This window comes from Rhamphochromis sp. 'chilingali' (genome assembly GCF_963969265.1).
Source record: "Rhamphochromis sp. 'chilingali' genome assembly, chromosome: 6".
NCBI lineage: Eukaryota > Metazoa > Chordata > Actinopteri > Cichliformes > Cichlidae > Rhamphochromis > Rhamphochromis sp. 'chilingali'.
This window is the reverse complement of record NC_137933.1, coordinates 23950625-23964481: the sequence shown is the minus strand read 5'-3', so window position 1 is coordinate 23964481 and position 13857 is coordinate 23950625. Positions and strand designations below refer to the sequence as shown.

The following is a 13857-nucleotide window of genomic DNA, read 5'->3' as shown; positions in this document are numbered from 1 at the left end:
TTGGAAAACCAGACTGAAAATTTAATCGAACCAACCTTGAAGCGACGGTCGTATTTTGTGACTTTGTCCGCAAAATCGATCTTTTCTCTCTTTCCAAGAAACTGCCGGAGCTCAGGCCGGTCATCCATACCGAGGTAGTCACCTACGAAGTTTCTGTTGAGGCTGTGTCGCCGCCTCTCTTTTCGGTTCAGCAGCAGATCGGAAGCTGAATGAACCCAGACAAAGAGGATAAGAGCGGGAGCGCCAGGCAGGTAGATACTTCCGGCAGTAAGTCGCTCCCTCACTCACCTTCTTCCCTCATCTGAACATACTTCTTGCGGGCCACATATTTCCTCCAGGCTTTCTGGATGGTCCGGGCGTAGCCGTCAAACTTGCGCTCCCTCGTCTCTTCCAGCAGAAACAGCTGTAAAGACAAAGAGCGAGACTCAGGATGACACATGCCGAGTTCAGCTCACTGCACAAACCCAAACACAGACACACCTACATGAACTCAGTGGGAGGAATGCATACAGAACATACCTGAGTACAGTTAAATAGACAAACCGAGCTGTCGGCTCGTCATTTTTATTACAGTGCAGAAGTGAAGTGCTGGTGTCTGACAACAAGACCCGTGTCATGCCAAAAAGTGATTTCCAATGTTCCTGTGTGTTTTTCATGTGTGATATATTTGCTTATATTGGTAAATAGTCAACAGGATTTATGAAAGTCATATATATATATATATATATATATATATATATATATATATATGTATATATATATATATATATATATATATATATATATATATATATATATATATATATATATATATATATATATATATATATATATATATATATATATATATATATATATATATATATATATATATATATATATATATATATATATATATATATATATATATATATATATATATATATATATATATATATATAAAAAAAATAAAGAAATCACCTGTTTTGCCAGCATCTTTATGACGATCCAGTCCTGTTTGTTTGTTGTTTAAAATATCTGTATAGAACTATTATGTTATGTTTCTTGCAATTTTTGCTGCCCTCTTGGTCAAATCTCTCCAGAAAAATACATTTTTAATGCCAACGACACATTTTACCCAGCTAAATAAAGGATATATAAAAGTCACTTTGCCAGAACAAACAGATTTCAGCTTTAACCTTATGACAGGACGTTTTCTGGCTCTAAATGGCTGGATATCATTCATGAGAGATATATTTGATGGATTATAGGCCAACAAGTCATTTGCACCTGTTTAAATAGCAGCAGTCATTTTTTGGCAGACGACAAACAGCCACAGCTTGTTTGGATTGTTGTAATGAAATTGTTTGGCAGTTGAATCAACAGAGTGATGCCCTGCAAAGCTGCAGAGCTGACGGTGAACATGTTTAAACTAAAAATATCTATAAACGTCCAGTGTGAACAGGATTCTGATCTTTGCTTCGAGATGGACTCAAAGACATTAACACTTACCCTTTAAAGTAGAAAAACTTAGAATTTAATTACAATAATCCTTAAAATTACAAGTGTTTGTGGTCCTCGCTAGCACTTATGAGCAGACTCATCTTGTCACCGGGATATGTCATTTCCCGATGGGCGTCGGGACACGCAATCACACTCTCTGCCCTCTCCCTGCCAGACTAAACATCCTGCCCGGTGCTGCAATAGGCTTGGCATCGACAGAGCCGGCCACAGGAACAAACCGCAAGCAAGACTGAAACACAACACAGCAGATCAAACTTCACCCAGAAAGGCTGCAAGCAGAAAAATACACTGAGTCACAGAAACAGTGACACCACAAAATCACAGAGGCTGTGAGAGTGATTGCACTTCCCGGCTGACAACACCAGGAGCAAACAGCAGGTGGTGTTTTGGTTAATATTAGTGGAGGCGAGAAGGAAATGGTGGCAAACTTCCTAATGTCTTTATTACACAAACATCTGGCTGACTCTTCAAATCGAAGCAGTGCTGAAACAAACAACTGTATTTACTATAAATAAATAAATATATTTAGAGTATGGTTAATTAATTACACGTGTACTCACTTACTTTAATTTTTCATAATTTTTTTAATTTTTCATATTTATTTCCTATCTTATTCATAGCCTTTTCCTTTTTTGTTTTCTTTAGGTCACGAGCAGTTGTCCAAGCATTTCACTACATATCGTACTGTGTATGACTGTGTACGTGACAAATAAAATTTGAATTAGAATTAGAATTTTAGGCAGCACGGTGGCACGGTGGTTAGCACTGTTGCCGCACAGCAAGAAGGTCCTGAGTTCAATTCCACCATCAGGCCGGGGTCTTTCTGTGTGGAGTTTGCATGTTCTCCCCGTGTTTGCGTGGGTTCTCTCCGGGTACTCTGGCTTCCTCCCACCGTCCAAAGACATGCAACTTGTGGGGATAGGTTAATTGGATAATCCAAATTGCCACTAGGTGTGAATGTGCGAGTGAATGTGAGCGCGAATGGTTGTCTGTCCCTGTGTGTTAGCCCTGCGACAGACTGGCGACCTGTCCAGGGTGTACCCCGCCTCTCGCCCTATGACAGCTGGGATAGGCTCCAGCGCCCCCCACGACCCCGAAAAGGATAAGCGAATGGATGGATGGATGGATGGATGAATTTGAATTTGTAAAGGCCCTATACAAATACTAGGGAATGGATTATAACAGTAGAAAGTACCAGATAAACAGTACCGAGCAAAAATCTTGAGCTACCTCTCATTTGTTGATATTTTGTTACTAAGTGGGCTTAAGTGACCCTTCCCCAGGCTTTCTAAAGGTCTTTTAGAGTTTTTCTTTGTACATTACCTGCTTTTTCACTCATTTTCATTCCAGTCTTTACCCTGACCATTTTCAAAGAAATATTTTTAACACTAAACACTGACCTTTGAGTCAGTCAAGGCTAAAAAAGCACAGAGGTTTGCGGATGAACCAGTGCTGTGTCTACAAATAACAGAGAACTTAGGAAAAAAAAACAATTTTAAGTTGTATCTTTAGGCACTTTGTTTCTATCAGCCTGTCACAAAAACACAATCTGCTCCCATTTCTTTAGTTGAATCTACAGTAAACCCAGCGATTAAAACAGTTTGACACAAAAAGTATCTTTGGTTCCTAAAGAGCTGTTAGCTAAAAACCTGGCATATCTCAGCAGTCAGTGTTATAAAATCTGAGGAAACTGGACAAGCTGAGATTGAAAGAATTAGTGAAAAACATAAAAACAAAAACCCAAATCATTCTTATATAAAGGTGCAAATCATTATCAATATATGCAGAAGAGGTACAACAGTGAGTGTCTCTAAAACGCGATGGAGGCTCTTTCATGGTTCGGGGCTGCATTTCAGCCAGTGGTGTTGGAGATCTTGTCAAATTATAGAATTATTAATGCAGAAAGTATCATCAAATCCACCATGATGACAGATGATAGAAGAAAGAGAAGACAGAGAGAGGACATTACAAAAAGAAAGAAGTCACGGGTTATTCCAAAGCTGAAGGGGGCCTAATGGCAAAAAGCTTTTTACCCTTCAGCTCTACGCCTCGATTTTGAAACAGCCAGGAGGACAACACACGATGATCTCAGGCTGCAAAATGGCTCATATGGGCTCAACATACCTGCTATGTTACTTGTGCTAAACCACAATGTGCTTTAAACGCAATCAGAAAAACCTTAAAAGTCAATTTAAAAGGGTGAAGCTAGGAGTGGGGTGATGTGATGCCATCTGCCAAAAAAGCAGCAGGAATCTGAGATGGATCTTATTTGGAAGACTACACAACTTTTCTAATGTGTGGTTTGAAAATTAGCCCAAGTTTGTGGCCCAACATTTGTATGTAAGGGGTTTAGGACACTTTCAGTGGCTTTGATGATTAAACACTATTATGAAGCAGGAAACAGAAGAACAGCTGTGAGTGCTGTATAAAAAAGTTTTTTTAATAACTCTTTAGGTGAGCTGTCTGTCATAGTCACTCAGCTCTGCTTACAAAGGACCTCTGATGGACAGTAAGCCACGAGCAAATCCGTCATCACAGAGGGGCTGAAACTCCTCCAACATCTGGCCTGGCGTCAAACAAACTTTACTTATTACAGCCGACAGAAAAACGCTTCAGTCACGCAGCTCATTAGCTGGTGTCAGTGTCTTATCATGCACAGAGACTTGTTTTGAGAAGCCTGGCAGCTCATTTCAGCGGTCCGCCCCATGTGATATTTGCGCTTCATAAACACACCTCAGTGGCTCTCAGTGTGGTGGCGTGGGGGGATGGGGGCTCCTGGCAGTGAGCGGCTGCAGTAAATAAGTAAAGGCATTCAGGATCCGCTGTAAGGCCTGAATCGAGACTAAGATGTCTGTGTTTAAAGCTACTAAACATACATCTGTGGGCGTGCAAGCTTACCCTTGTGTGACGTGTACAAATGTTAATGAGTGAAAGCGCAGGGCTGCACACAAGTGCTGCTTTCATAAGAATCGTGAGGGGAAAAAAAAAGAAGTTTGGGTGGAAAAAATAGGAGCCTTTACGATGTCACCCCAAACTCTGCAACCACAGCCTGCGCTCGTGTTTTCATTTCAGAGCGGCGGTGACTCAGTGCTGACGTGGTGCAAGGGTCGGGTTCAGTCTCCTCCCCTGTGACGAGGGTTAGAGCGTGATTTGGGGCTCTGATGTCCTTTTATGGTGTTCAGTGCAAAAACTGATGACTTGAGGCTTTTTGCAGCCTGCTGATGACGCTCTGACAAGAGATGTGAGCTGCTACAAACTATCTGTAGTTTTTACTTTGTGCTTTACACTCCTGGAAAGCTTCCTGAAAGAGACCCTGCATTATAAATGGACAAACGCACAAAGAGAAGATGCGACAGTCCGAAAGAGACGCAGTGGTGAAACGTACCGACTCGGGAGCTTTGATGAAGATCTTGGTGCGGCCGAGCTGGAACTGATCCTGGTCCATGTTGACAGACCGTAAGAGATGAAGGACGCCTTGTTTCTCGTCTCCCCGCCATGTTGGCCAGGATTCTTTGGTCAGGATGGCGTACCTGTCGAAGTTGAGTGGCGATAAGCAGCAGAAGTTGTGTGACTTCGGTTTGAAGCACAGGACACAAGCAGTAGAGAGAATGAAACGTATCTTTCATAGCCTAGTCAGACAGTGCACCTTGAACCACGGCGAAAAAGAAAAAGCTTGATACCTGTTGAGGAACTTCCTGAAGACCCTGCGGTAGGCGTAGCCAGCACGCCTCACTCTGATGTTTTCCTTCAGACCCAGATACTCCACCTGGTGCTTCACCCTAAAGACAGAAAAACCTCATTCAGTATCAGATAAACCACAAATTGATGAAACTTGTTCATTTTTCATACTTTTGTGTTTGTACACATCATTTAGTGATGTGTACAAACACTAATCAATAACAGCCGATTCCTTTTTCTCTAACCTCTAAGGAATCAACTATAAGTCTTTTCATATCACGTGAAGCTTCCACTCATACTAGAGGAAGGGATAATCGGAGGTTATTGTATGCAAATGAGTTGCTTTCCTAACTTTTTCCTCAAACAAAGTAGTCAAACTTCCTGTGAAAACAGCGGTTCCGGTGCTAATTAACGATCCACCCTCACAACAGGAAGGCGGTAGGCTCCGAACAATACACCATCAGACTGTATGTGAACATGTAGTACCCAAAACCTGAGCACAGGGACAAAAGTGTAGGAAACTGAAACAAAGGGATAAAGAACGGGGAATGCCTGAAACATGTCTCACATGTCTTCAGAGGGACAAAAAGACCCCAAAAAGACAAAAGCGCAAAGAAATTTAGTGAAGATAGAAAAAGAAATTGGATAACGATCTCATGTGCTATAATACATACTTAAATAAGAGAAAAATGTAATAAAATTAGCCATAAATAACGTAACACAGCATTTTGGTGATGGTGCATATTGCAAACAGGGTAGTTTTCTATTAGATTTAAACATTTGATAGGACTGTGGATCAGTTTTAACAAACACAAAACCCAGACTTTTGTTTTTAATGTATCACTTTCTGTGCTTTATTTCTTTCATTGTGGTTATAAATGTCATTAATCTGTTTTTTTGTCCTTGATAATGTGTTCGTGCTCCATTTTTAATGGTCTTCGCTTCGTATTTTAGTCAGTTTTCTGTTATTTCATCTTATTTTTAAATCTATTTGTTAATTTTCTATTGTGTTTTCTACAAGACAGCTTGAGGTGGACCTATTATGCTTTTACTTTTTTCCCCTGATATAATAATACATGTGGGGATAGGTTAATTGATTAATCCAAATTGTCACTAGGTGTGAATGTGAGTGTGAATGGTTGTCTGTCCCTATGTGTTAGCCCTGCGACAGACTGGCGACCTGTCCAGGGTGTACCCCGCCTTTCGCCCTATGACAGCTGGGATAGGCTCCAGCGCCCCCCGCGACCCTGAAAAGGATAAGCGGAAGCGAATGGATGGATGGATAATAATACAGCACTATGGTTGTATCTGATATGAGCACAACTCAAATATGAGGTCAGACTGCTTTAAAGGCTCAGTTTTAGACAGTTTTTTCCACTCTTAACTCTGCAGGACTAAAAAAAAAGGTTTTTTAGAGGAAATTTTAGAGGAAATGAGCATTTTAGATCAACTTCAAGTGTTTCATAGAAATATTAATAGCATATTTTGGTGTCCACAGGACATGCTGTCATGGGTCTGTTTAGCGAGATGAGGTTTTTCATACTTGTTCAGTCTTTTTCTAATTGTACTTTCATTTTCACCAACAAAATGGCAAAACTGCTTTTATAGAAGCGCTCACACTTGCTGATGATCAGTTAATGGTTAGTTAGTGGTCGCCCCATGATCGGAAGGTCGGCGGTTCGAATCCACTTAACGGCTACCCTGAGGTACCCCTGAGCAAGGTACCGTCCCTACACACTGCTCCCCGGGCGCCTACTTAGTGGGCTGCCCACTGCTTCACTGAGTGAATGGGTCAAATGCAGAGAAAAACAAGTAATTTCCCCATGGGGATCAATAAAGTATCCATTATTATTATTATTATTATTATTAATCGAGTGCATTCGATTATCTTAGGGTATACTAAGGGTATACTTAGTTTTTTTCCAACAAGCTATTTTTATTTGGGTTCATACATGTTCTTGTAAACATCACTTTTTCATGGTTATCATAAAACTTGCCACTGATTGGCTGCTCCTGCTCAGACCGCCCTCAGGATCGGTCGTGTACACTCGAGTGCTGCCCTCATGTTTTGGCTCTGTAAGCCGTCTAATGAATGTGTCTTAATCTTTAACTTTTCAGGACAACAAGGAGTGGGTGCTAGTGATTCAGTCACTCACCGACTTTCCTCCCAGTCTCTGGGCTTCTTGGTCTCATTTGGTTTGATGCAGCGGATGTAGTGCGGCGTGCATTTCATCAGTGTGCTCACCAGATCGTTGGCTTGTTTCTGAAGGATGGAATTAGAGCAAACATCAAAAAAAGGAAAGATAATGATGAGGCTGGCGCGTCTGTGACTAAATTACTGGCTCTTTGCTGACTGGGAACGCTGAAGGACATCCCACTGAACAGCAAACACGCACATTATCTCAGCAAAGGTCTTTTCCACAGTGACCCTGATAAACAGAAGGCACAGCTGCACTCACACACCTTTATTTTGCTGCCTGCAGTTGTGGGTCGACCCTTCTTGTCAGCATTGAGGTTTTCCGGAAATAGTGCTCTGATGAAGCTACTGTTGGAGGACAGAAAGTGAGAGATTAGGTCAAAAAAAGAAAAGAAAAAAGCTCTTATTATTCTCATATCAACAAAAACAAACAGCTTTAGGGCTAAAAATCACACCAAGGCTTCCAGACAGTGAAAAAAACAAAACAAACAAAAAACGTAGTTAATGATTAAAGAACCGAGGACCCTTGATGAAGGTCACTGATTTAAATTCCTGAACCATTTAGTAAGTTTGAGCTGGGGGTGGCTGGGAAAGCAAAAAAAAAAACAAAAACGTGAGTGTGTGTCCACACTGTGCTGTATTTGTACAAACAGCTTTCTCTGCAGCAAATCCCCACAAGGCCTCTTCTGTAGAGGCCGAGTGAATAGTTTTACTTGAGGAATTCCTTCAAAGAATAAAATAAATAATTTCTTTTGACTGATACTGGGTCTGGAAAAGGAGAAACAGAGAAGAACATTAAAATAAGACAGAGTATCAATCCCACTTCTTCCAGTATTTTTTTCTCCCGTCTTTCTGTAACTAAAGGGGGATTTTTCAGTGAAGTGCTGCTTGTTGACAGTGTGAAATGACTCATGAGGGAAAGGGCTGCTAAAGCTAGTTTTTCACTTCACGGTAGAGATTTAGGTAGTAGATACAGAGTGACATTGTTAAAGAAACTACCTTTGTTTTTAAATTCATATATTTGAAAGTAAATTCATACATTGCTTACATTCTCCCAAATATATATACATAAACACAGGATTTAGACACTGTAAACTTGTGCTGCTTCACCAGTATAACAAATAATTTGGATTTCAGGTGGAAACCCCAGAGCATGAGAAATGAAGCCAGCATGGAAGTGTAAAAACTGAGTCTCCATAAACTTCCATGTTAAAATGATGCAAACATTTTTGGTATTTATAGCTGCTTTACTCAATCTAAACAATTTTTTTAAAATAAATGTTATGACTTGATGTGATGTTTGTACTAAAAGACTCTCCAAGAAGTACAGTTTGTGCCTCTAATTGTTGGTGAAATGAAATCGTAGCATTTTATTTTTAGAATTTGTTACTTAGCACTAATCTGTGTGTGTGCAGACTGTGGTCACAGCTGCTAACAGGGCTTCATAACATTCAGCACTTCACCTTGTAGTGTAAAATATAATTACTTCTGGCTCTAAAAACAACCATAGCAACACCTGAAATCCTACAATAGGTCGAAACTTCAAAACACGGCTTGACAAGCTGATGAGTGACATCACAGTGACTACATCCATCTTTAATATACAGTATATGGTCCTGATCGAGGTTCAGCATTAACTTTAAATGCATCACAACACCAGGATGTGTACAAGGGGTAGTTGAAGCATGTAGCTCCACATGTTCGTATCCATATATCTATTTAATTAAAAATGTTATTTAATTTAAATGTATTTATTTGTATTTTATTTTATTTTATTTTTTAAAAACTGGATACTCTTCCTGACACAATCCCAGAGGAACTTGTCTCTCCTCCTGGGATCAAACCAGAGTTCCTTCACTCGTTAGGTGGTTACGTAAATGTCTGCGCTGTGAAGCCACCAGGATTTCTTGCTGCTGGTCAGAATGTGGCAGATATTTGTGAACTTTCCACATCTTCAGGTTCTTCTCAGCTTGAGACATGCGACCGTCAAGATTCAAACATTTCCAAAGTACCTTTTTACTTTGTTGAGCACCATTTAAACTATGCACACACACACACACACACACACACACGGTGGAGTAACAATAAAGGAACAGTGTGCGTGTTTTAGCTTCGGGAAGTCATTGTCATTTATGGTCCCTTATGAAAATCATAAGATAATAATTTATATTTCCTCCTCACTCCTTTTTAAAGCCCTGCCTAGTTAATAATGTCGTTTATTTAACTTACTGCTGATGTCTTGTTTTTTTATTATGTTGTCAAGTTCCAATTTATTTAATGAGCTTTTTCAAAGGCTTGTTTAGATACTATGATGCAGGTAAAACTCGATCTTAAATTGACGCACACTTCTGGCTAACATTTGATTAGTTTATGATTTCAAAATGCTGTTTCATGTTGGTGTAAATCCCACACCCTTTCTGGTTTTCCCCCACATTGGGATTTGTTTGATTTTAAACTTCTGACTCCGTGCTTGGACACAGAAGAAAGGATCAACAGTACAAATAGATTCAAAGACTTCTAATACTGTCCAGCTGACAATACTGGTCAGTCCTTTCTTCTCCGTTTGGACCTGCTGCTTGGAGGAATGGGTGTGCTTCCTTCCGCCTCATTGTGTGACTGTGTACGACTCTTTATCTTTGCATGTCATGTCAAATGCATCAACGCATCTTCTAGCATGTGTCCTAAAGGGATTTTGGTATAACCTCCTTTCGCGCCTTACAAGGAGACCTGCAGGGGTTGCGCAGACAACACAGGCTGTTTACACAGATGGCCACTTCGACACACACAAAAAAAGCCCAAGAAAGCATAACACAGGGGGAACAGACACAACCCCACAAACAACCTGCACTTGCAAGGGCAGATTGAGTAGACCCCGAAAACCGCATTATGGGACAGCAAGCAGATGCGATTGAGGGTAGAGGGCACGGCATAACCCCACCCTGCACACTTTTGCTACATCCCACCAGTTTCCAGATGCACTGCTACGTCTGAAGCTCTTATTCAGCTGGTTTCAATTATAAACATATGATCACAAAGACGACTCCCTTTAAGCGAGCGCCGTAGAAATGCTCGCCACATGTCGGTGCAATGTGCAAAAAGGATTTACTTACATTTCACTGCTCTGCATCAACTCGATGAGGTCGGTAAAGAGGACGTCTCGGTTCCTCTCACAGAAACCTTCCGCGTCGTAGGACACCTGGAGGAGAGACACACAGAAGGATTTCTCAGGAGTCATCTTTATCAAAAGAGGAGAAAACTGAACTCTATGAAACCTTGAGCAAAATGGAAGATGACCCCTGTGTGAAAATAAAAAAGTGTAACTCATATTGTGGCCTAAATAAATGCCCTGAAGTTTATGGGAGAGAAACAAAAACAAAACATGAAGGGTTTCAGGGTCCGAGCTTTACACGTTCCAGGATTAGCATCCTTATAAAACCAGCAGTGGTTTAAGTGTGTAAATTAAACTCCATTATTTCTCCTGTAATGTAGGCTGAGACGGGAGGAATGTTCTGAGCACAGGCATGGGAGCCTCTCGAGCCTTAATGGCACGGCTCATTAAGCTTACGGCATGTGTGCCAGGCTGAGGCCACCACACATCTGGAGAATGACACGAGGCGACCTCTACTCAGACCACCGAAAACCTAAAATAATCCACAAGAAGACTTCTAGTGAGCTGTAATGCTCGGCTCGATGAGCAGGTTTAATACGGGGAGGTAAATTCCTCCACAGACAGACAATGGAGAATGGCAGAGATGGTGCACAAAGCTACTTTAGAAGTGGAAACCTTCTGAGGACAAAATGACGACACAGATGGAGGAACTAGCTGCGTATAACTAGTATTTATGACAGATCATACAAGCACGGAGGAACAGCTCCAACTCCATTAAAAAAAATGCCATTTTTTATGGTGTTGGACTTGTTGGTCTCCTACAGCCGGAGACTACATGCAGAAAATATTCTTTCAAAGTTGACGTCAGGGACGAAGACAAGTGCACAGAGATGCTTGACTGTATATATACACACTATGTCGCGGTGTACATTACCGTTTTATGTCTGCAAAAAGCTGAATGGCTTCCCGCTCAAAATGCAGATGACTGCCGTTTGAAGCCAGTTGTCAGGGAAAGCAAACAAACAGATCAAAGTGAAACTGACCTTGCCAGCATAGTGGTGGATGATGAAGCCCTGATTCCAGCTGTTGAAGTGTTCATGGGTGTTGATCTGGACTCGGAGCTTCTGCAGCATCGTCTGGTCGGCCCCCTCGCCCACGGCATGCATGGTGGCGCAAACATCATCCAGGATGCTCATGATGCCAGGAGGATTCTGGGGATCACGGTAAACTTTAGGTTCTTGATCTGTTATAGCTTGAAGATCTTTTTTTGACCTTTTTCTGTCTGATCTGCAGCACATGTATACACAACTGTGGTCTTATATGTAGATCTGAAAGGACTCTGCACCAATTTCAATCAAGTGGCACGAAAAATTTGAGCGGTGGAACATAGGAAACCACACAAAGCTTCGATTTCAAGGCTGAAACAAATTACTACGGCTTGGTATTTATCAAACACACAAAAGACATTTTACACATTTTAAAATGAAAACAGCAGAGCTCATTTAAAACAGCATGTCCTAAAGACTACTCTCACAGTGGTTGTTCCCATTTTTTTTTCATTATGCCCGAGGCTGATCATCGGCCTTCAGACCGGATCGCGGCAACAGCCTCTCAGACTCGGAGAGCAGTTTTAAAAGGACACGCGTAAATTTGTCAGCACATTAGCCAAAGAACTAAACTGTCAGCCACTGATGCAGATCCCCGGCTCCTCTCAGATGGAGCCTTGTGTTAAAACCCTTGTTGTGGATTTCATGGATTAGACCTCTCAGTAGGACATATAAATCAAATTAAGAGGCATGTCGGTGCGTTTGAGGGCATTAAGCTGCGAGTCATGGCAACAGAGCAGAAACTTGGCAGTAAGTTGGGCAACTCAGTTTACAATACTAGTAAACAAGATTAACAAATGATCACACCCTGGTTTATTGTGGTTTATATTTTTTTAGCCTCTAAAAAGATATCTGTTTGTGGAGGAGTCCATTGATGTCAATTATGTTTTTAGAGTGATCGATTTAATTTTTCTTCTCCTCTACTATACAGGTCCAAGGTTTGATCTAATCTCCATACCATTTTACTTTACAAAGTAATCTGTTACTTTCTTGATGATAAAAGCCTAGAGGGTGGATATTTAAATCAACCTCCCCCCCAAAATAAATTCACCATCACAGAGGCAGCATTTTTTTTAAATAACTGAGGTCCTACGAAGATTTTCTGTCATGTTTGTGGTGAATGAAAATGAAAGGCTTTTTTTTCTATATTAAAGAGAAAGAAATGTGTATATTGTGTATGAGCAACAAACGTCCTATTCAGAGTTTATTCACTTTGCTCTCGATGAGATCGCACACAATCTTGTTGTTGAAGTATTCTATAGGAGTCCACTTGATGCCCTCCTGCACATACTCCTCCTGCAAGACATGGAAAAAAAGTTCAGCATTAGAGAATAAAGCATCTGTGGAAAAAAACAAAAATAGAGTGAGGGGGGGGAAGAAGAGAAGAGTGTGGAGGAACATTACCTGCTCCGCCTTTAGAGTCAGCTCGATGAATATCTGCTGGAGCTTCTCATTCACAAAGTTGATGCAGAACTGCTCGAACCCATTTTTCTGAAGAAGACAACAGGGTGAATAAAATCTGTATAGCCTAAATGAGCTGCATGTCCAGTGGGGTGCGGATATCCTCTAAGCTCAATGGGCTTTGTTTGGACGGGGAGTGATGTACTGACTGCCTGATGTTAAAGGAAGGGGAGCATTGTGCATTTCGCAGCACATACAATGGACCTTCAGCCTGAACTTTAGGCTACAGAGGTCTGCAGCTTCCTTTCTAAAAACCTGCAGTCACCAGAATGCAGCTGACCTTTTCTTATATTGTGCATACAAAAAACTCTTTAACCTGAAAAAACAGCCAAACCTGGATCAGATTAGATGTCGTTTAGCTATCAGAGTCACGGTCACCATAGCAACGTCGATAAAAGGGCTAAAGAGCTGTTTGTAAACCACAAATGTCCAGTCTCATTAAACAAAGTAAACAATGACGTAATCAGATTAAAAAAGCATGCTGAAGACTGCTGCCTCAATTAGGAGATGGGACCTAATCCACATACTTTTTACATTAACCTCATCCTCATCCTTTGTGTTAAATCTGTTTAAATGCTCATTGCTAATAGCAGTTAATCTCATTTTCACATTGCTGCATTCCTGCAGCCATGTGTCAGCCTGAGACATGTCCAAAAAACACTTACTTGGAAAATTTCAAATCCATAAATGTCCAACACGCCAACATTTAACTCCTGATGATCCTTCACCATGGCTTTGTTGATGGACTGAAATTAAAAGATTAAAAGTTGTTATTACCAAAATATAACCGGCTTCAGCACTTT

General features: G+C 40.9%; 1 protein-coding gene across 3 annotated transcripts in view; it reads right to left on the bottom strand.

Moving 5' to 3' along the window:
- The window catches only part of myo1ea (myosin IEa), a 50139-nt gene that overhangs the window by 8626 nt on the left and 27656 nt on the right, over window positions 1-13857 (bottom strand). For all 3 annotated transcript variants that reach the window (XM_080884502.1, XM_080884503.1, XM_080884504.1), the window contains exons 11-21: window positions 13720-13800; window positions 12998-13084; window positions 12806-12889; window positions 11531-11698; window positions 10489-10574; window positions 7645-7726; window positions 7338-7444; window positions 5184-5282; window positions 4889-5033; window positions 289-403; window positions 36-205 (exon numbers count right to left, since the gene is read on the bottom strand). In XM_080884502.1, the coding sequence (XP_080740628.1) occupies window positions 36-205; window positions 289-403; window positions 4889-5033; window positions 5184-5282; window positions 7338-7444; window positions 7645-7726; window positions 10489-10574; window positions 11531-11698; window positions 12806-12889; window positions 12998-13084; window positions 13720-13800 (1224 nt within the window). The remainder of the gene's footprint in view (window positions 1-35; window positions 206-288; window positions 404-4888; window positions 5034-5183; window positions 5283-7337; window positions 7445-7644; window positions 7727-10488; window positions 10575-11530; window positions 11699-12805; window positions 12890-12997; window positions 13085-13719; window positions 13801-13857) is intronic.